This window comes from Ambystoma mexicanum, chromosome 7q (assembly GCF_040938575.1).
Source record: "Ambystoma mexicanum isolate Mex_15411 chromosome 7q, UKY_AmexF1_1, whole genome shotgun sequence".
Taxonomy (NCBI): Eukaryota; Metazoa; Chordata; class Amphibia; order Caudata; family Ambystomatidae; genus Ambystoma; species Ambystoma mexicanum.
This window is the reverse complement of record NC_090941.1, coordinates 771,970,164-771,994,040: the sequence shown is the minus strand read 5'-3', so window position 1 is coordinate 771,994,040 and position 23,877 is coordinate 771,970,164. Positions and strand designations below refer to the sequence as shown.

General features: G+C 46.1%; 1 protein-coding gene across 2 annotated transcripts in view; it reads left to right on the top strand.

Annotated features, from left to right (window-relative positions):
* AASDHPPT (aminoadipate-semialdehyde dehydrogenase-phosphopantetheinyl transferase) overlaps window positions 1–23,877 on the top strand; it is a 512,586-nt gene that overhangs the window by 121,349 nt on the left and 367,360 nt on the right. For both annotated transcript variants that reach the window (XM_069640723.1, XM_069640722.1), the window contains exon 2: window positions 4,364–4,589. In XM_069640723.1, coding sequence (XP_069496824.1) covers window positions 4,364–4,589 — 226 coding nt within the window. The remainder of the gene's footprint in view (window positions 1–4,363; window positions 4,590–23,877) is intronic.

The window sequence follows — 23,877 nt, the reverse complement described above, 5'->3', positions numbered from 1 at the left end:
AGGGCGAAGGGGAAAAGTGCAATGGGAAGGGGAAGGGGGAGGGGCAGTTTAGTGTATAGGATAAACAGTCGAAATAAAGAAAGAAAGACAATAAATAAAAACTGCGGCCATCTGGTGGAAAGTGCAAGGGTAAGTGCAGACATCGGGTGCCGATTGCTGGTAGGGAGCTCTAGGGATACAGAAACAGTCCCTGATTGCTAATGGTGCCCAGGGGGGCAGTGCAGGTGTGCAACTGGCGGGGAGGGGACCTGGGCCCGAGATCAGAGGGTAGCCAGGTCAGAGGGTAGCCAGGTAACCAGCACAGTTTCAGCCAGGTGATCAGCAGGGGAGAGGAGGAGAGAAAGCAGATAGAGGTGTCATGATGCCTGCCTCTAAGGAGCCAGGCCGGGCCCAGCAACCCCAGAGGCAGACATCATTTTCCCCTGGGAAGTCCCAGCGGGCCCAAGTCGGGGCCCTTTGGACTCAGTCCTGGCGCCTTAGGCGCCAGGCTCATAGGGGCCCCCAGTCCTGGCGCCTTAGGCGCCAGGCTCATAAGAGAGGATATGTGTTTAAGTGCTTGGGTGCACACTTACCTGATGCAGACCATGCTGCTTCATCCAGGCCCTCTTGAGGCCTTAATGGGACTACTTTACCTGTGGGACTACTTCACCACCTGGGTGTGGTCGGGGAAGGATACATACCTGATTGGTGGAAGGATACATACCAGGAACTTCTTCCAAGGCTATTTAAACCACACCCGATCAGCCACACGTGCTTCGCGTTGTTCTGCACCTAGCAGCTGGACGCTCACCGTGTCTGCTCCTGCATCCTGACTTCAGCCACGCCTGCCAGCACCCTGGAACACCTGCAAGGGGAGAAAGGAGAGATTAGGTGAAGAAAAGCCCTTACCTGCTAAATCTGCATTCCGGAGTCACTTCACCGACGATCCTGAAAAGGAAGACATCTTTTTTTAAAGCATTTCGTTTCGATCGCTGCAGCGCTGCATTTCACTCACCTTGGCAAGGCGCTTCCATCTTCAGCAGCGATCTTCCGGATTCAGCTACGTTCCGGTGCCTAGAGGAAAAAAGACAAGAACAAAGGTGAGAGGGAGAAAAGGAATAAGGAAAGCTCAGTTTCCTTTTAAGACTTAACTGTTGGATATTTCCCTCTGCATTTCGGGTCCTGCCGCTTCCTGGCATCTCCGGACCCCGGCCCCTATGGGGAAAAAAGACAGTCATTGTTGAGCGTTTGTAAAGACATTACCTGAGCGCTCATCTTGAACTCACCTGCCATTTACTGAAGCGGCACGCTTCACTTCAGGTCGGCGCCATTTCTCCGGCATCCGAACCCCGGCCCCTAAGGGGAAAAAGACATGAGCATTAGCGCTTGCTGCAATAAGACAACGGACATAATTAAAGAGCTTGAACTTTTGAACAGAACTATTACAGCGCCTTACCTGAACAGTCAAGCTTACCTGAACTCCATCAACCCTCAATCCAGTGAAGTAACTGGGTTTCAATGCGCCCCTGCATCTGAAGCAGGACGGAGAGCTCACCATTCCAAACCCTAAGGTGAGGCTTCACGGGGAACCGTGGAAGAGGTTTCGTGGAGGGTTGGATGGGAGTGGGAGGCTTGAACATTATTTCCGCCAGTTGGTAATACTCCCTTTCCACGTACAGGAGGGTATTCTTGCGAGCCAGAGAAGCCAGAATAGAGGGGCCCTTCCAGTCCATCTTCAGAGCCGCGCCTCTGTGGGAATCAGGTGAGCGTTACAGAGGAGAGGAAGGACTCAAGTTGGACCTGGGAGGGTCAATCAGAGAGGAAAGAAGTCAGCCAAGCCAGTGCCTGATCAGTGATACTCCGGTTATCACGGAGACAGTTGAGCAGGATGGCGGTTTGACCATGTCAAAGGCAGAGTAGAGATTGAGTAAGATGAGGACACAGTGCGTGTTGGAATCAAGGTTGGAGAGCACATCTTCAGGGATGTTCAGGAGAGCAGTTTTACGTGAGTATAGAGAAAGTACAGGACGCATCTAGTTGGATGTTAAAGTCTCCAAGGAGACTTTAACAAGGAGACTTGTTAATTAAGAAGTGTTAAGTAAACATTAATGATGACCAAGAGGGCCTCCCACCGGGTGCAACCGTAAATGGGAGAAGAAGAGAATAGAGTCAGCACAGAGACCATATGTAGAGTCCATAGGGGTGTGGTGAGGGAACGACAAAGGGGATATCGTTGAGGATTTGCCTGGAGGAAGCACTGGTATAGGTATCAGCGATAGGGAGGCCTGGTTTGGATGTCCTTTTTAAACTTCTTCCTACCAGATTTAGTGAGGAGAGCAGGGTAGTTGGTAGAGAAGCAGTTACAAAGATAAGAGAGACAGAGAGCATCATAGAGTTGGTAGGGAGAGGAAAGAAGAGGACTGGTGGAGGAGGGGGCGGGGAGAACACTAGGGAAGGACACAGTGAGGGGCACATGCAAAGCAAAACACAGAGTTACACTGTATGGCAACCTAGCAACAACAGGCACTTATTGCCAAAAAGTTGACAAAGAGGATACATTGGAAAATGACATTTTGGACGCTATGGTGAGCAATGTATAGCTATGGAGAACCCAAAAAAACGCACACATCAAAAGACTGAAATAGTCTGTGAGTGTGCAAAAAGGTGGCCACTCGCCGAGCTGTTTGAAAAAATAATACACCGCTAAAGCACAATGTTCTGGAAGTTATGGGATTAACACAGGTCAGGCGATTGATCATTGCTATGAAAATCTTACCCACCATAGGCCTTCAATGCCAGTGCCAAGCAATGCATTTGTGGATGTGGTTTGGGTTTAGAAGAGGGTTTGACAGACACTAACCTTAGTGTACCGTTCACGGATGGCAAATATTCATTTGCCCATGAGTATTTCAGCAACCCAAATGGGCAGTGCAGCACCAATGTGCTAGGGCAATTCTATTTTCAACTATATCACCAATAGCAACCGCACACATGTGTCTTATCGATCGAGGACTAGTAATATCAATGAAGGGAAGGTAAAAGATATACTTTAATGAATCATACATCAAATTTAATCTGCATAAGTAAATACTTTTAAATACTTTTTATAGCATTGAAATTGAGTGTAACAGGATTGGATTGTTGATGTACAATGTCCAAACATTGGGGAACATATCGAAAATGTTATTGTGAGCAGATTATGGGGACAGCTACAAATCATTTATATCGGGAAGTCCACTTTTCAACAAGTTCTGCTTTAGTTGGACAGGGCTCATTTGCAATGTTTTGAGGCATTGTATATGTCCTAGGAACAAAATCGGGATCGAGTCCATGAGTATGCATGGCCAACACATGTCAAAAGTGTCACAAATTTAAATTCAATTTCCTGGTATATTGGCTTGGCCACACATTGTTTGCCTCGTTTTGTAAAGGCCTTGAGGTAACGAAGCATCCCAAAGGTTTTTGCAGTTTTCGCTTGTTCCCTCCCAACATTCTCGTTGTGCGCAAGTACAGCTAGTCTTGTTCTGGCCTCCATACTGTCTATGCCGAAATCCAACCTTTTGGGCCTGTACTTTAGGCACATATTGTGGAACACCTCCAGATCTCCGGTATGACAGAATTCTGTGAGTCCCTTCAGGTCTCTTGAAAGCTTTTTATCGTACACGATCTTCTCAAGAGCTTTGTATGGAGGTGAACATGGCACCAACCACTTCTTCTTGCTTTCCTGCTCCTTCGATAAAGGTCCATGTGCACATTCGTGAAAATGTTGGTTTTCTGTCCACAAGTGTACTTTGGAACAATGGTGCATCAATGAACGCCATTTTTCAAGTAGAATTTCTACAGACCCATCACAAGTTTTGGAGCTCCACCAAAAATGCTTGCTGATAGACTGACACCACTTTAAAATATTTTCAGAACCCTTTTTTCTACCAGCAGCTGTAATAACATTTTTGAGCACACTTTCCCTTTGAGACGGTCTTCAAGCACTCTGGGTCCTATCAATTTAGGCACAGTATTAAAAGAAAGAAATTCATAACCACGTGCTATTTGTTCTAGAAGAATTGTAAGCTGTCATCCCAGTTTTTCTAACTTTCAGAGCTGATTTAACCTAAAGAACATAGTCTTCTCTACTGCTTGTTTGGAAACATTTTAACATATGGCTGCAGTTTCATATACAGCGGTAGAGTGTTTGCGTATTTCTCCGCCAGTATATTCGTAGTAAAAAGCATTACATTCCTTTCCCAAACATTTGTTACCTCAATACTAGAATGTTTTTATTAGTTCTACAATTCACTTAAAATATTTACGAGTAAAATACGTGTTCTATCTCTGTTGAATGTGACTATTCGTCTATCTACATAACATGTTCTGCTTCATTTTTTAGGCGGGGCGCCTGATGATAAGGAAGGTGATAGCAGAAAAACTGAAAATACAGTGGGATGAAATAGTCCTAAAAAGAACAGCAAAAGGAAAACCGTTCCTACTAAATGATTACCGCAGCTCGTTCCCTGCTTTCAACTTCAATGTTTCTCATCAGGGGAACTATGCAGTTCTTGCAGCAGAGTCCGGTCTTCAAGTGGGAATAGATGTTATGAAAACTGATTTTCCAGGTAAGGCAACTGGATAATTTTGCAGATTGATTCTTTTCAACTACGAAACTGTAAGACAAATTGTAATTTACAAAACATTTTGAGACCCAAATGAAATGCAACTTTGCATTGCAGTACACCATTGTTTTTTAGTTCTATTGAAAAGCTGCAGATAATATTCAATTTTTATTTTGTAAATCTATCGTGATTCTTCGGTGCACTTTCCTTCACAGAAGGATAGTATTAGCCCTAGTGTTAAGGGTCTAAATAGCCAATAGTTTGGGGGGGGGATTTGAAATGTTTTGTTTTCTAAATGGGTTTCTTTTATTTTTTTAGGGACACCATCTACACAGATTGATGCTTTATGTAAGTGCGCCAAATCAGAATAGAGCGCAATTGTCCATTTAATTCTTATTTTATTTTGATTTGGAAAGCATACAAAGTCCACAATACATAAAATAATGTACTTCAATACACAAAAAGAGGAATCCAGTCATTCATAATTCTCATTAATTACCCATTGCCAAAACCCTGGAGTCTTTAAATGGGAAACACCATTGGTAAATCTCAACAGAGTTTTCTGTCTTAAATCTATTGCATTACAATGAATCATACAGTGTTTAGGTTTTCCATGTGGATGACCTGTTTACAGGCTGTACGGCAGCGTTCATATCCGGGAATCCACCTTCTACCATCTATCACTTCCATAGTCTCTAATCTATTTAAACGCATATACCCCTCTTTGTGGTATTCGAGTACAATCTAATGTAAGGTTGGGTTTTACATAATTCGAAAAAGTCTTACATGTTCACTAGCCAAAATGTTCACAGTTGAAATGCCAATCTGAAATAAGATATTTCCTTTTTGCCTCCTTTTTAGAATGAATTACTTGTATATTGACCAGTCAATATTTAAACCAACTAAAGAGGTACAATCTTCATTTTGTTCTTTAAAAGCTTCAAGCACGTTACAAAAAAATGATTGTGATGAAATGACTACTTCTCTGCAGGAGATCAGGGATCAGTAGTGGGTAAACCACCTACTTAGGCCCACACCACTACTAAACCATGAATGATCCCAATCATAAAGATAAAACAGACATAGCTCGACAGGTACACCTCCTTTGCCTTTTGTGGTAATGTGGGCCAAGGGTAGGCTCTACTCTCAGGTGGCATGTGAAGTGAAAACAGTAGCAATCCAAAAATCAATAGTGCAAAGACTCCAAAAAATAGAATTCCTACAAATTCGAACAAAAACCCATCCCTTTAAGAGAGAACAGGAAATGCAGAACTGTTACTGAATAGCACTCTGGCTACTTGAGCACGGGTGATCTGGCAAGGATATATTTTTAAAGAATAATAAGACAAGGGGGTGCTTATAAGTCACTTTGATCCCTAAAGTTGACCAGAGGGACAGGCCCTCTTGACAGTACCTTGTTCTTGGTCTTAGGTGGTTTGGCAGCATAAACTGGACTTCTCTGTGCTTTCCTTGCTGTCAAACTGGTTGAAGGCTCTGCCCCAACATGCACATAATATCCAATAGACCAGAGTAAAGGACACACCCCGCTAGGGGAAAAAAAGAGACCAGGAGCATAATTGCAATTAAAACAAATGTATATAAGATATGAAATGCGAGCAGAGAACTCTGCTGCCCGAGAGCGCTCTGCCAAACAATACACAGGCAGCACATTAAAAAGACACACATCGTCAGTCATGACGTTTCAAAATCAGTTCCAAGCTGGCCAAGCGATTGGGGAAAGGGCTATGCCATACTGGATAGTATAGGGGAGGTTAGATGCTAATTGGACGTTGCTCCCCTTCGCTCCGGGCACACGTGGGTCTGCTGGGCTCATCTTCGTGGTATGAAGGTCGGGTTAGTTCAAGAAGAGTTGCAGACTGTGGTCACCCCCACATATCCCTGTGGATAATTAGGGGACAGAACTTTCCTGTGCCTTGGATGCCTTCTAGCTTCACCTCACTGTTGGAGAACATTGGAATGGATTTCATTCCCAATAGAGTTCCAATGATTTCTTTTGGTCGTGAAAGTCCAAAAAGAATCAAGTAAGGAGTGGTAGACCCCATCCTTATACAGAAAAATTGTCACTTGGGTTGAACACAATCAAGTCCAATCCCTGCGACTATAACACGTGACCTTTGCCTTATAATGTCATACCCAGAGCACTTGTCCCACAGAAAAGGGAGGTTACAGAAAGGGATAGAGCCCAAAATGAAAAGCATGATGGTGGACCCCTTTCTCAGATCTACCTTGCCCTCTCTGGCTACTCCAGCTCACCCCTTTCCTATGCCTGCTGACTTCAGTGACCCTCTGTAGTGCATCGCCCTGGTACAAGGCTGGGCCAGGCCTCACAAAATATACTTGCGCACTAGCATTGGCTAGAACTTTTAAGCATTGGCTGTTACTTTTTTTTTCTTATGGTACTCAACCTTTCTGGCGAGCATACCATGTTTGTCTTCAATCAATAATCAATATTTCGAGGGGATTGGGTCCTCCGACGTATTCCATATCTATGACAGGTAATGTCCAGAGCTGTGCTGCTTCGGAAAATCTTTGGCGTCTGCGTCGATGACGTCGATGCGGCGTCCCCGAGGACCTCCTCTGACGGCCGACGTCACCCGATGTGATAAGTAGGACGCACAACGCCCATAGCCTCAGTTCCGTTTTTTCCGCGAACGTGTTCGCTTTGTGAATCTCGGTACGCCTCGACTCGTTGGAGTTTGCTGTTTTCAATTCTCGATTCATTGAACCTGTTTGGTTTGTTGTGAAGACTTGTTCGTGGCAATGTCTTTTTCATCTTCAACCCCGCGTCCGGGCTTCAAGAACTGCGGGGACTGTGGGTCCAAGATGTCGGTCACGGACTCGCACAACGCCTGCCTCTGGTGCCTCAGGGAGGCCCACGATACGGACGACTGTGTCGACTGCCAGTCGTTCACGGCAAAGGCCTTGCGGGAACGCAAGAAGAAGCTGTCGGTAGGCCGGGTGTCTAAGCCCCGGAGGTTGAGGTCTGCGGGGCTTTTGACGGATGACTCGAGGGGCGACTCTCCGCGCCATCGTCGGAAGTCCGGTGGGTCTCCTTTCAGGAGTCGGTCTTGCCACTCCTCCGCCTCTTCGAGGCATTCCCAGAAGCGCTGGCATAGGTCGCCTTCCCTGTCCTCTTCCGAGGACTCCGCCCGCTTATCCCATGCCATGCAAGTGACACCGGAGGAATGGGCTTTCTTCGGGAAGCAGATGCTAGCGATTCTGGAATCGCAGGGCACCGGTCCGTCCGCGCCTCCGAGTGGGGTCGGTCGGCACCGGTCGAGAGACACCGCCCGTATGCCTTCGGGCTCGGGTGGTCGGCACGGCTCGCGGGAGAGGTCCCGCTCGGACAAGGGTAGCTGTTCTCGCCATGCCCGTTCCAGGTCCCGGTCCTCGACGCGCTCGAGACCGTGTAATCCTGTCTCCGCCTCCGAGGGGGTCGTCGACGCCTAGGTCGTCGAGAGACCCGCTCGGAGCTCCGGCTTCGAGGCCTGTGTCGACGCCACCGATGCTGGCGGCGCTGCAGCTGACGCCGATTCGCTTGACGTCGACGCCTTTTCTGTCGACGCCGGCGCCGACTCGTTCGGCGCCCTCGACGCCTTTCGAGGCGGTGGTGTCGGAGGGGCCCGTGGCACGGGGTTTGCCCCTAGAAAGGCTATGGCTAAGGTCCGGCATTGCTTTGGTCCACAGAGGTCTTCCTCTCACCACCTGGAGTACATTTCAGAGGGTGATGAAGGCTCTGATGGCGGCCTGGTTCCGGTTACGGTTCCAGATGATCTTATCTCAGGCCATAGCCAGTTTGATGACCTGAGGCAGTCGCTGCATGATGCCAGTGGACTGGACACCTCTCCGGAGGTGGAGTTTTGTCGGCCGGAGCCTGGCACTCATGCCGATTCTTCATATCGGCGCCTTATGTCTCGGGTTACCGAGTACTTGGGTTGGTCAGCTCCCCCAGGGGTGTTCGTTCAGGATGATCGCACGGACATTCTTGATCTCGGTCCACCCACTGACCCGGTTTTGCCTTTTCATATGGCTCTGCAGAGAAGGGTGGCGGCGGCTTGGACTGCTCCAGAGAGTCTCCCGGCAGTGGGCAAGTCTTTGTCACGAAAATACCGTCCAGCCAGTAGCGACCCCTGCTACTTGTCTAGGCACCCCACCCCGGAGAGTTTGGTGGTGCAGGCGGCTACGGCCCCGGCAAAGCAGGTGTCATATCCTACCATCCCTCCGGATAGGGATGACAAACGTTTTGACGGCTGGGCGAAGAAAGTGTTTTCTTCGGGGGGTATGGCGCTTCAGGCGGCCAACTCCATATGTGCCTTGTCTCGTTTCACACACACTCTGTGGAACTGTGTTGCATTAGCGGCTGATCATATTCCCGAAGGGGACCAAAGGGATGGTTTCCCTCCCTATGGTTCAGGATGGCAAAGATGCCATCTGTGAGGCCGTTCAGTCGGGTTTGGACTTGGCGGATTGTGTCAGCCGGTCCATGGTGGCGAGCACCGTAATGCGCAGGTTTGCGTGGTTGCGGAAGTCTGGGTTCGCTCCCGATGTGCAGTCCCGGCTCCTCAACATGTCTTTTGACGGTGAACACCTTTTTGGCAGCAAGGCTGACGAGAGCCTTGAGAGGTTGCAGACCTCCAAAGCTGCAGCGAAGTCGTTGGGCGCTGCAGTTCGCCAACCTCCGCCTTTTCGTCCTAGGGGACAACAATGGAGGGGAGGTTCCTTTCGCTATTACTCGTCCTTCAGTAAAGCGAGGGGAGCTAGCAGTCAAAGAGGCCATTGTAAGAGTGCCAGAGGTGGAAGCAAAGGTACTCGAGGTGCCAAGGCCGCTCGGGCAGTTGCCTCTTTGACCTCAGGCAACGCCGCAGCCGCTACCACTCAGTCATGAGGCCAGGTCCCATGGTTCGCCGGTTGGGGGAAGGCTGGCGCAGCATCTTGTAGAGTGGCAAGCCATTACTTCGGATGTGTGGGTTCTGGAGATCATAACCCACAGCTACTGTCTTCCTTTTCGGCAGAGGTCTCACGACAATGGTCCCCGAACCTCTCTTTGAAGTGTCCGGATCCGTTCCTTGCACAGGAAATTCAAGCCCTGCTGGAGAAAGGCGCCATAGAACTGGTGCCTGTAGCAGAGAGGAACAAGGGATGGTATTCCCCTTATTTTTTGATTTCGAAGAAAGACGGGGGATTGAGACCCATCATGGACTTGCGCGGTTTGAACAAACTCCTCAGGAAGGACAAGTTCAAGATGGTGACTCTTTCACAAGACCTCCAGGCCCTTCAACTTCAGGACTGGTTGGTGTCTCTCGACCTCAAGGAGGCTTACTTCCAATGTGCCGATTCATCCCAAGCACAAGAAGTACCTGAGGTTCGCGGTTGGTGACTCGCACTTTCAGTTTCGGGTCCTGCCGTTCGGATTGACCTCCACCCCGAGGGTTTTCACCAAGCTCATGGTGGTGGTGGCAGCGCATCTCAGGAAAGGGGGGATTCACGTCTACCCCTACCTGGACGATTGGTTGATCAGGGGGAGATCTCCTGAGCAAGTCCTGGATCATCTGTCCATCACCTGCCACTCCCTTCACAGGCTGGGCTTCTCCCTCAATTTAAAGAAGTCTCATTTGACACCAACGCAGCAGCTCCAGTACCTCGGAGCAGTGCTCGACACGTCCCTGGGGCAGTGTTTTCCTCCTCAGGTGAGGGCTCTTCACATTCAGCAGATGGTGCACAAGTTTCAGTTTGCCCAGAATCTCCCAGCGTCCGAGTTCTTGAGACCTCTGCATGGCCCTGGCCTCTCTCTTCCTCTCTAAAATTCAGGACATTCTGTCATCTCTCTCGTCCTCTCCCCCTCCTCCCTTCCTCTTGCCCTTCTGAAGCCACCTCTCCTCGCTCCTTCTCTGCCTTTCCCCTGTTCTCCCCAGACGAGGTTTCTAGACAAGTCCGATCTATGAGTCTCGTCAAAACAGGTTCACCCCTGTTCCTCCAAAACCATCAAGGACCACATTGACTCCCTGGCTCCTGCCCTGGCCGACTTCTGCAACCACTCCTTCGCCACTGGAGTCTTCCCTTCCCCCCCTGAAGCACTCCCTTGTGCACCCTCTTCTTAAGAAACCCTCTGCCGACCCGTCCTGCACAGCTAACTATCACCCAATCTCCATCACTCCTTTCCTGGGCAAACCTTTGGAAACACTGGCTATCTCCCAGCTCAGTCTTCACACTAAATCTGTTGGGTGTCTCCATGATAATCAGTCTGGCTTCAGAGCTGCCAGAAGCACAGAAACCGCTCTCCTGAACATCCATGAGGATCTGCTCTCCAGCCTTGATTCCAACACCCCCTGTGTCCTCATCTTACTTGGTTTCTCCTCTGCCTTTGACACAGTGAACCATGCCATCATGCTCAACCATCTCCGCGATAACCTGGGGATCACCGGCTAGGCCCTGGCACGGCTGACTTCTTTCCTTTCTGACCGACCCTCCCAGGTTCAACTTGGGTCCTTCCTCTCCTCTATCTCTATCTCTACTTGTGGTGTTCCCCAGGGGTCTAACCTCTCTCCCTGGCTGTTCAACCAATACCTGCCACTTCTTGCCCACCGTATTGCAGCACTCTTCCCCAACTTCCAGCGCTATGCGGATGACACTCAGCTAATTTTCAGGCTACCCTCAGCCACCTCTTCTCCCTCTGACTGTCTGTCTGCCATCCAGGAGTGATGTGCCGCCAATGATCTCTGCCTTAATGCCAGTAAGACTGAGATTCTACTCATCGGCATACCCGTTCCCTCCTTTCCTGTCACTCTCTGGCCGCTTCTCTTGGCGCTCATCCTGCTCCCATCTTTGAGGCTATAAACCCTGGGGTTATCTTCGACTCCACACTCTCCTTCTCTCCTCACATCTCTGACATCTCTAAGAAGTCACACTACCAGCTGCACCTCCTCACAGGTATTCTTCCTTTCCTCGCCATCCCCCAGAAGCTCACTGTCTCCAGTGCTCTGGTTCTCTTTAGGCTGGACTATTGCAACAGCCTCTTTTTAAATCTGCCTGCTTCTACTCTCTGCCCTCTGCTACTCATCCAGAGCAGGACTGTGAGACTTGTCCTTGGCCTCAAGCACAGGGACTGTATCTCTCCAGAACTGAAATCTCTGCACTAGCTCCTAGTGGCTGCAAGGATTAAGTTCAAAACCCTTTGCATTGTCCACAAGGCCTTCTGTGGCCTGGGGCCTCAATACCTCCAACTCTCTCTTCCTAAATATCATCCTGCACGAGCTCTTCATTCATCCACCTCCAACTGCCTTAGGGTCAGTTGCTTCTCCAAGCAACGAGTTGGTGGTAGATCTTTCTTCGGCTGGGGCCTCCCTCTGGAACAGCCTCCCTGCCACCCTGAAACTTGAGGAGAATCATCTCCGGTTCCGGAAGCACCTCAAAACCTTTCTCTTTGCTTCTGCCTTTTCTTCCCCTCTCTGCTGCTGACCTCCTGGCTGAAACTGAACCTGCACTGGTTAGCTGGCCACCTTCTGATGTCAGGCCCAGGTCCCCCCACCACCCCGCCAGTCACACACACCTGCACTGCCTTCCTGGCAACCCCCGCACTTGGGACTGTTTTCTGTATCCCTACAGTCCCACTACCAGCACTTGATACCTGTTGTCTGCACTTACCCTTGCACTTGCCACCTTCTGGCCGTTCTTTACTTATTGTAAATTATTCTATTTTCCCATGTACTGCACTTTCGCTGTTCCCCCTTCCCATGCACTTGCACGATCTGAATGACACCTGGCCTAGTAGGATCGTTGCCTGTCTCTCCTCTGTTCCCCCTCCTCGTCGCACCTTGAAACACTGGTGCATAGGCGCCTTATAAATGCCATATTATAGCATATCATATCATAGCTGGTTTTGGATCACAGAGCTGACACATTTATGTTATCAGATTGGTTTGGCTTTAATAACTTTGTGCTCTTATCAGCCACCAAACCGTAACCAAGTATGCCTTATTCTTAGAGATCGCCCTGCCACCAGACTGATAAGGCAATAATTATTACATTTTAAATTCAAGGTGTAGAAATTGAACTTCCACCTCTGATTGCAGAGACTTTGGTTCAGAGCAGCTGTCAGGGATGCACATGTGACATGATTTGAACCTAACATGTGCCACTGAAGAGCTGGTGCTGCAGTTGTCAGTAGATTGTTGCAACTATGGTACATGGGTGCACTATGTTTTTGGCATGGATCTTTATCAAAGGAGGGTCTGATTAACAGAATTACCCACATCATTTTACATGAATACAAAAAAAATCTGAGGCCACACCCTCAACAAGATGCCATTGATTTGCACCATTAGCATTTCCTGTCATATGTGTTTTGGCAGGACCCAGTCATATATATTTTGATTGAGAGAACACTCCCTAATCTTACTTAGTGTCATCAGGGTGGTCAAGCCCATCTCTGAACCAATAAGCTGTATTGAAATCCTACTAAAACTTTGCTCTATAATTGGTCTATCCATCAAGATTAACTTGATACACCTTGAGGCCATGTAAAACAACCAACATAGCCTTTGGCTCCTAGCCTTAAATTATAGGGGGGGTAAGAGAAAACACCCACACTTTTTAATGTAAGTCCCTGAATACAACAAGAAAGCAATGCATTTCTGTTTAACTTTATCGAGGCATTTTGTCATATTTCTTTATCATACTAACTCAATCCCCAAATGAATAACCACATACACTATTTCAAAGAAATTTGAATTACATTTCCACTCAAAATTTACAGACCCCTTACTGACCTCAAAACACATAATTTGTGTTTCTTGGATTTTAATTAAGAAGGGACAAGTCGAGACTTTTAACAAAACACCTAATTGCAGAGTGAACACTATAATGAGCAAAGAAACAATATCATGCTGGCTGACTGTCACTTGCCTAGAATTCTAAAAAACAATAACATATACTAAAATAACAGTAAAGATCAGGTTGGAATTGAGTGGCTCTCTATCTTCAATAGAGACCCAGAAGGGTTTAAGGCAGGCACAAGTCCTAGCACCTGGACATCGCAAACCTGGGGAACTCATTTGCTTTGGCCTGTTGTTCCCACCCCCACCACCAAAATTGGTCATCATTACATCCATTAGTTGGCTTACATCGATGATATTCTGAGACATGTGTAGGCTGTGGGGCTGCAGAGAAATGTAGATGCCCTATATACATTCTTAACTGGATTGGGTTTTTAATGATCATGCATGCTGATTTTCTGTCTCTTACCCAGTGTCCGCTGAATTCTGACCAATGGGAATTAGCATGTGTTTTAAATTTAGAAACTTCTAATATGATTTGGTGCTGATCCTTTCTATGTATTGATGTAGTCTTGCTTTTTATTGCCAGAAATTGAACCTTTGTACTTCTTTTATTTATAAAAACCTCTGTCACACAGAGACCTAGGTTTTCATCAGTACTTCTCTCTTTACTTTGTTGTTCTATTCTGAAAAGATAATTGGTCTACCCACTCCTCCCTGCCTTATCACCAACCAGTCTAAGTTTCTGCTCTTGAGCTGCAGAAGCGGCTAGAATTCCAGTCCAAAGATGAGCTCTGTATCACATGTTCAAGTGGCAGGTACTATTTCCACGTCCTCACAGTGGAAAAGAGGATAGGCGATCTGAGCACGTTCTTATACCACCACCTCTTGAATTTTTTTCTTTTTAAACTGATTTTCAAGATGTTGAATGTAGCACCCACCCCCCCTTGTTTCAGAGCAGGGCACTTGTGTTCTGTCATAGACCTTCAAGATGCTCTATTCCATTGCCCCATGTTTGATTCCCCCTGCAGGCAGCTCTAATTCGGGTCTGAAGTTTGCTGTATCAGTATGGGTTGCTTCTTTTGGCCCTGTGTCACATGCATTATCATTTTACCAGTATCATGAAGGTATTGGTGGGTCGCCTGGGAATTTTTTGTTCCTATGTTAAGATGACTTTTATCAGGGCAGTTTCTCCCAGAGATCTGTGTAACGTTTACAACAGATGGCATATTGTTGGGAATCGTTTCTGAGGTCGCCCTGTCTTGAGATTAGGCACCACCCCTATTGTGCTTGCTTCGACCACATGCAAGATGTATTGTGAGCAACATCATTGGGCTGTAGGGAATAATGGTCCTTGGCAGATGTTAGGGATGCCACAGTATTGATTCGGTATGATGACCTGCTAGCAACATGACGATATATAGTGATTCTCTCTGTAATTAGCAAGTATTTCAAATTGACTTCATGCTAGCAGCATTTTGTTAAAAACAGCTATTGCATATTAGATTCTTTAAGTAGCACAGATCACCAATTGGATGTTAGGTTTTATTCACTACAAGCAGTGCTCCAGATAAGATTTTAAGGTGGGAGTATTTTACTCCTATTTTTAAACTTTGAGAGTAAATGCGATTTTAAGAGAGTAAAAGTGACTTTTGTCCTTTGCAAGAGAGTAAAATGTATGCGACTTCCATCCGAAGTGTGCAAAAACTGTATTGAAATCATTACTTTGCGGCAGCTTTCTGCATTGTGACAGAATACACCTTTCGCTATTTCTATAAGATCTGGCCATTTGATCTCTCGTGTATATATTTAAATGTTAAAAACACAAAAACCTAGCCAATTACATAGTAAAGCAAACATACATTGTATTCTGTGATTTGAGGTTCGATAACATAGTTGTCATTTGATGTTTAATGAAAGTCAACATTTCCTGGAACTATTACTACCTAATGGTATGCAATGTTATGATACAACAGTTCAGAGAGGCAAGGACTCCTTGCTAAATTCTATAGCTAATCTCATGGTCAAATGGTTATTTATATAGCACTTTTGGCAAAGCGCTGTACATAGAACATATTTATCATAATTATCTCCAAATCAAAATCGGTACTCCTTTATCGACTTGAGGAGAACCATTTACGGTTCCGGAAGCACCTCAAAACCTTCCTCTTTGCTTCTGCTTTCTCTCCCCCTCTCCCCTGCTAAACTCCTGGCTGAAACTGGATACCTGGCCACCCTTTCTGATCTCGGGCCAGGCCTTACCAGTTGCACACCTGCACTGCCTCCCTGGCAACCCCTGCACATGGGGACTGTTTTCTGTATCCCTACAGTCCCCCTACCAGCACCTATGTCTGCACTTAACTTGCACTGGCCACCAGCTAGCCGCTTTTTTATTTATCTTATTTATTCTACTATCCCATGTACTGTACTTCCCCTCTCCCTTCCCCCACACACTTTTCCCTTTCCCCCTTCTCTTGCACTTGCACGATCTGAATGTCACCTGGCCTAGTAAGATCGTTGTCTGTCTTCCCTTTGTTCACCCTCCCTTGCCTCGTCTTGCCTTGTAAAAACTTGTGTATAGGAGCGTTATAAATGCCATATCATATCATATCAAAGGATAAAAGTCTGAGTTGGCCTTGCTGGGATTTGAACCTGTAACCTACAGATCACGCACAAATCACAGCAATGCGTGCTCAACGCTGAGCTTCCTATTGGCTAACATCCTTCAGAGGTCGGTTAACTGAGTATTGACTGTGGTATAATAATCAGTGCCTAGATGTTGGACGAACCATGTTAAATACCTTTCTGGATTATCACAGGGACAGGTTTTGCTGAGTTTCTATTTCAATTACAAAAGTAACTTTCATTTGTTTGTTTTTGAACAGCACTTGCACTTACTGGAGAGTCGGGTTTTGGATGTTTTTATTGTAGTCTTGACAATTTGAGAGGCTAGAACACCTATGATTGGTGAAATGACAATCACTCACCCTTGAGCAAAGACTGCTGCCACTGGCTATTTAGAGTAATGTACCCCACTGACTGCAAGGTTGAATGGATGTAAACTAGACCGTGCATAGTCATCATTTTACACACTGTTTTTATAATTACAGGGTGAATTAAATTATACATGTGAAAATGATCTGTCTCCGCATGATTATACACACAGCACAGGAACTCTGAAAAATACAATTGTGCAATACTGGTTTACTTTCACTGGAAACAAGCATAATTTGTTACAAAATATAAATTCTCAATTGCAACTTAGTTTTCCACCTTATTCATTTTACTATCCTAAAATTCTAGGAAAATAAACATGCACAGTGCTTCTGTTTGCTCCATGAGCAGCAACACAGCAGAAGCTGAATGGAAACAAACCATTCCTTTTATCGCAGTGTGCAGTTTCATTTTTTGAAAGGCTTCAGAGAAATACATTCTGTTTTAAATGCTTTTATCCATGGCTTACAATTATATCCACGCAGATAAAAATCCTTCAGGTTTCTGTTAAGTAACCTGACCTTTGCACTGCCCTCTGCTCTAAATATGTGTGTAAATGTACACAGGAAAATAATAAAGCTGTAGATTTTACAAGAGTTTCATGCGTAAAAAGCCCTGGCACGCACCTTACCTGGATGCCTGACTACAAGTTTATTTTGCTTTAACTATATTAGATCAGGCCTGTCACACACATAAGCAGTCTTTTTAATGTAGGGTCCTCAATTTAAACCTAGTATGTGATAAAAGCTGTTTGTTGAATTGGTTTCTTGCTGAGAGATAGTCCATTTCTAGGACTACACCGTTTACATCAATGTTAACATCACCATGTGGATTTCCTTTTACAAAGTGTTTATAATTGTAAATTCTGATGCCTCATTACTGTTAAAGACTCCAATCAAGCAGTCCCACTAAGTCAGTGCCTTGTCTGGGATTGCTCAAGGGAAGCCCTTATTTATATATTTGTAAGTCCAGTTCGTGTACTCTGGATGACAACCCTTATATAACACCCCTCTCTTAGAATCCCCCTGACCCCACTGAGCCAAGACGTAAGTTTGATTTGCAAATTTAAAAGGTTTATTTGAGAATTAAACAATATATATAAATATCACACTTTATAATAAATTAATAATTGATATCACACTTATGAATATGAGCAGTAATCAGCAATAGGTAATCCTACAATAGCACAGTTCTGGTGGCCTATGACTAGGAACAGGGGAATAAGGTATCAGAGAATGCTTTATGGTTTCAAGGAGGTGCAAAGATGAATAAAAGCAACGCAGGAATAAACTTGATATGATTTCAGCAACACATAATATAATCACTTTTCCCCTTTTTGGCAATTCACCCCCCCCCCCTCTATGCAATGTAAGGAGGTGGAAGTGACACACACAGTCTTCAGGAATAAAATTACAGTACAATCCCAATTCAGTTCCCCCCCGAGCAAGCTTAGATTAACAGGGATGATTTTAAACACAGGCAAAGTACTTTAAAGGTGGTATGCAAAGAAGTGAAAAATATGCTAAAATAATTTTAATTCCCTCTGGAGGTTCAGGGTGGGTGACAGCTACTTTGTATTAGTTCAGGATCACTTTAGCAATGCTCTATGAATGATTGTCAGGTTGCAAACGAATTTCAGCAAAGGAAAGCAAGGACAAATATTTTTACACGTGGCTGAAATGAAGCAAAATGTCAAATCGCAGCAATTTAGTCGCGTGCGTCAAGCGTAATTACGGAGGAAGTATAAGGAACAGCAAGTTGGTTTAGAGCTTGTTGGAAAGCTTAGAATCTCAGCTTCGAAATGACAGTTTTGCAGCTTTTAAGGTCACAGAAGGACACACAATGCTATGGTGTAGTTCTAGATAGGTTAAAATAGTTTGAATTAGATTATTTTAAACTAAGAGATTGGTTTTGCACAGTCCTGGCTGGGTACTCACACTATCTGTTGGACAGGAATGCGACTTTGTCACGGATCAGGTCAGGATTGGCTGCGGTTCTCTCGCCACTGGGTACTGGTTCTCTGGTTACAGCGGTCTGGGTCAGCTCTGCTAGCGGCACTGCACAGCGATCTGGATCTCTGGTTCTGGCAAAAGTTCTTGGCACTGCACGGCGGTCTGGTCTCTGGTTCCGGGTACAGCTCTGCTTTCTGGGTGTTTCTGGCACAGGGTTTTAGGCCAGAATCAAACAGCTCAGCCCGGCTGTTTACTCTGATGTGCCCCTTGGAAGTCTGGGGTGAATCAGTTTGTAAACGATTTGGAGGCCAGCTAACAAATTCTGAAGTCTGAATTCAAAGTTCTGGTCTCTGTCTGGATTTGAAATCTAAGTGCTGGATCCGGTGTCTTCTGGCAAAACGCTCTGCAAGAAATCAGCTTGAAGTGGGAAGTGAATGTCCCTACCTGTCCTTTTATGTGTTTAGAAAGTGGGAGGGTCGGCTCATCTTCTATGCCCAACCCTCTAAACTTATCATTGGCCAGTTCCTCCTCTCTCCCTTGATTGGGGGAACTGGGTTGTGAGTCAGAGTGATGAGGTAGGTTTATGGTCAGATCCTCCCCCTGTCAAATTGCACACAAATCTATTTCTGACCCAAATACATATTTATCTATGTACCATTTTTCTAATATTATACGTCCAGTTAACATTTTTTCTGTAGCACCAAACCATCCGATCCCTGTCTTTGTAAGATGTCGTGTCCACTTATGACAGAATTCTGCCCTTTTCATCCAGATCACGACCTCTAAACCTTTCCAGATTTTACACAAATGTGCACCAGGGATATGGGTTTCAGATGATAAAGTGCCAGATTTTTAACATGCATATATTTGGAGTAACAACCTTTTTTTCTGCTACTATCCCCAAGAACATACCACAGGGTCCTAACACCTCTTAAAATGTGCACAGAAAAATCACAAGAATGATGATATTTATATAATTTTTACAAGTCCGCACTATGAATTATCCATCTTTTTAAAATTATGCTCTGGCCCCAAAGGGGTGTGGTTTTCCAAAGCACATGGTGGAATGTCTGGTTTATCCACTTCCCCCAAGCTCAGCTTGCTCGCAGATGTAGTGCCCCTCCCACTTCTCCTTCCAACAGGAAGCCATTTACGACCCCCCTAATATAACATTTGCCTGAGCCAGGGACATTGCTTTGTTTAGTTTCCTGTAGTCCCCAGGTGCTCCTCCCCTAATTCAATCAGAGAGGTGTCATCTCCTTTTGGCAGGGGCAGCAGAATGCAGCCAGGCCTGGGAAGAGTGGCTGAGCTGGTTTCACTCCTGTCGGGGGTAGCTGCTGGGCAGAATTCACTCTCTTCAAGCCAGTCTTCAGCTAAATGTCACTTTAGTTCCCAGTTTTCTACTTTCAAATCAAACTGACAATTTTTACACATGCAGCTAGAACGCTGATTCTAAGTTCAAAACTATGACATTTCAACAGTTGCAAACTATGCGACACTCAACAGTAGGTCACTGATTTATTTTAAACATTTAGATTTTAGTGTCTTTCAGTCCAATTTCACTTCAGCTGCTGACATCCACAGCTCAGCCAGTTTTGTTATAAACATTGTTTTGGGCTTTTTCTCTTTCCAGATTTTGTATGCACACAAGACTACATTCTGCCAAATGTCTGCTGGTGTTGATTGAGATTTTTGAATATCTTGCAATGTTTAAAATAGGCATTTTTAGCTTGCATTTCAGAGAAACAAAGGTGATTTCAGTGTTTGTTTTTATTTTAGCCACCGGCACTGCTGTTTTTCCTTTGGCACACATTTCACTCATGGCACTCCTGGCCCTTCACGCACGCACTGGTGGGTAGCAGGTCAGGGGACCATTTTCCTGTGTGCAAAACTGCGCGGTTCTCCAGGATTCTGGCACAAATGTGGGCTTTTCCACCCTCTTGGATTTCCTAAGCCCACAGCACCAAGTGTTGCAGCATAATAACTTGAACGTGGGCCAAGACACCCAACGAGCCCCCCCGCCGGACTGCGCTTTGATTTCGAGTTGAGGGGGAGTCGGGTGCAAAGGATGTTTTGATCCACGCGCTGGTATGTCCGCATCATCTTCTTCCCATTCCACAGATGGCACAGTTCAGCATCTTTTCCTCCATCCGGTTGGATCAATCAGTTCTCCTCGCCTGTCCTGATGGGAATAGTGGGCGGTACCCCGGGCCCCTCGGGTCTTTGCTCCCGGTCTCCAGGTCGTCTTCCGTGGTCAGTCTCCAGGTTTCATCTCTCCTAGGATGATAAAGCAAAGCGGCAATACACATTTGTAGACATTTTTTCACCACTATTAATGGCGTAGCGAACATATACATTTTATATATCCGGATACATTTTGCAGTGATATTTTGAAAAAACAAGATATAACAGGAAACATTTTCATACCAGAATCATGATATTTTAGAGACTATATGCAGGATATTTTAGGGTTGGAACTGAATTACTCTGGAGCGGCCCCCGCTGGGATTCCAGAGGATTCCTCCAGTTGCTGCAGAGTGTGCCTGGGATGGCAACACTTAAGCCGATTTATATGTACTCACTTGTATTCCCCTTCCGCCAGACTACCTTTAGGGATGCGGATCTTATAAGCTACTGGGGAGATCTTGTCTATAATTTCAAACGGTCCCTTCCATGTAGGCAAAAATGTTCGCTGTTTGGCATGGTTTCTTTGGAAATTGTATAGATAGACCCGGTCTCCCACATTATATACTTTCCTGGAAGTTTTCAAATCGTAATGGGTCTTCATGCTATCAGCTGATCTTTCTAGATTCCGCTGAGCATAGGCAAAAGCATGTTGAAGGTGTTTCCTTAAATTCTCCACATACTCATGAGTTGTGGAGGCATTTATCAATGTCTGCTCTTGGGTCCTGTAGAGCAAATGCTGGGGAGGCACCATCTTGCGTCCAGTCATCAGCTCAAATGGTGACATTTTAGTTGCAGATGAAGGGGTAGATCTGATAGCCATTAGGACCAGAGGTAATCGGATATCCCAACTTGGCCCAGAATCTGCCACCAACTTTTTTAATATACTAACAATGGTTTTGTTGTATCTCTCCACTGCACCAGAAGAGGCTGGCCGGTAAGCAATATGTAGCTTCCTTTTGACCCCCAGTATCTCCCACATCTTTGTCATTACCTCGCTGGTGAAATGGCTACCTCTGTCTGACTCAATCCTTTGAGGTAGACCAAAACGGGAAAAGATGTGGTTAATCATCAGGGCAGCTGCTGTTTCTGCCTTGCGGTTTGGGGCCGGGAGACATTCCACCCACCTGGTAAACAAGCATGTGACCGTCAACATGTACTTGTTTCCTCTAGACGAGCGAATCACATGGCCTACGAAGTCGATTTGCAAATCTGACCATGGCAGTGTCATCCCCCTCTTTTGGAGAGGCGCCTGGTGTGTGAGGGATGTTGGCTGAAATTGTGCACACACAAGACACCCCTTCAAGTATTGGTCGAGATCCTGCCCCATGTGTGGCCAGTATGCAACCTCTCTTAAGATTTCCAGTGTTGTGTGAAACCCCCTATGACCGGCGGTGGCCGCATCATGGGCGTGACTTATCAGGCTTCGGAATGAGGTAGGGACCACCCACTGATCATGGCCAGCTTGGGATTTCCTTACCAACAAACCGTCTTGGATTCGGAACATCTTTGGACATTTCATCAACACTCTTAGGTCCTCTTTCCCAATGTAATCGGTATCCGTCAGGGGAAAGTTCTCGGGGTCCTCAATGTGTTGGTAAAACTTACCAATTATTGGATCCCCCTTCTGAGCCATAATTAAATCAGCATCAGGGGTCTCCTTACTCCATTGTGCAGTTGAAAGATCCTTGTGAGCATTTCTCTGGGACCTAGTGATAGCAGGGACCTGGATTTCCCCCAACAGGGACTCTATTTCTATTAGATCCCCTTGGATGGCCCCGGTTTTGGCCAGCTGATCAGCTAAGTCATTTCCAGTTTTGTCTGGTCCCTCTACTTTGGAATGACCCTTGATCTTCTTCCAATACATGGTCATCCCATTCAAGGTGACCAGATCATCAATGTTTTGGATCAACTTCCCATGTTTCAAGGGTTTGTTGTTAGCACATAGCATGCCTCTGGTTTTCCAATTAACCAGGTGCTCCACGAACCCGTTCCGTACATAATCCGAATCCGTGATTATGACCAGTTTGTGGAGTTGATGTTGGACAGCAGTGAGGATGGCTTGATGCACAACCATCAACTCTGCTACCTGACTACTTCGGGGACCAATTTTGTACCCAGCGGAGGGTTCTGGGGACTCATTCACCCATGCATTCCCTACGCCGGCCACCAGTTCTTTTTCCCCGTTGTTGTCAACATGGTAAGAGCATCCATCCACATAGACAGTGGGCATTCCCTCGCACTTGTCTTCTTCAAAGACTTTGTGTGGGGAATTAAGGTATGCCTCCATGTTGTCCTTGATTTTTAGACTTTCATCCTCGAGACAGTTTTCTCTGGCACAATCATGCAAGTCAGCCAGACCTTGCGCGAGGGGACTCTTCTTGTTTTGGCCATATCTGACCTCCACAAGAAAGCCTTGCATTGACAGAATCCAGGAAGTAATTCGGGAATTACTCACATTTCCGGCACAGATTCTGTCACTTTGGAGGTATTGCAGAGGCTGGTGTGGAGTCTCCACTATGATGTGTTCACCCTGGATGAACGGGCGGTAATTCTTCAATGCCCACACCGTTGCCAGGAGTGCCTTCTCACAATCGTTGAATTTTTCTCCACAGAGGATAAAGTTTTGCTCGCATAGGAGATTACTTTATTGACCTTGTCATGCTTTTGGGATAATACTGCCGTCAAGCATGTATTAGAGAACCCTGTCTCCAGGAAGAACTCCTTGTTTCTGACAGGGTAAGCTAGGCAAGGCGCTTGTGAGAGGCTTCTTTTGAGTTGTCTTACTGCCTCGGATTGTTCTGGACCCCATTCCCACTTGACCCTCCCGCTTCAAAAGATGAATCAGGGGTCTGGTGATCTCTGCGTAGCCCTCAATGAACTTTCTGCTGTAATTAGTCAGTCCAAGGAGGCTCCTTAGTTCCCGCAGGGTTGTGGGTTCCTTCAGTTTCTGGAGTGCTTCTACTTTCTTTTCTTGGGGACAGAGACCCTGAGGCATAATCTCATGCCCCAAGAAATTAACACGGGTTCTACACAACTATGCTTTCTGAAAGGAAAGTTTTGCTCCGGCGGCCCTCAACTGTGTCGGAACATAACAGATCACCGCTATGTGTTCTTCCACAGATGAACTTTTGATGAGGACATCATCTACATAAGCCAGGTTACCCCTCGCACCCAGGTTGGGCATGGCCTTATGTAGGAAAATGTTGAATTCATTGCCGGAGTTGAGGTATCCGAATGGAGTCCGGGTCCATGTGTACTGCTGGCTCCCAAAGGTAAAAGCCAGTTTGTATTGGTCCTCCCTACTGACAGGCACGGTCCAGTATCCATTGGTCAGGTCTATCGCAGTGAATACCTGTGACCCCTGAA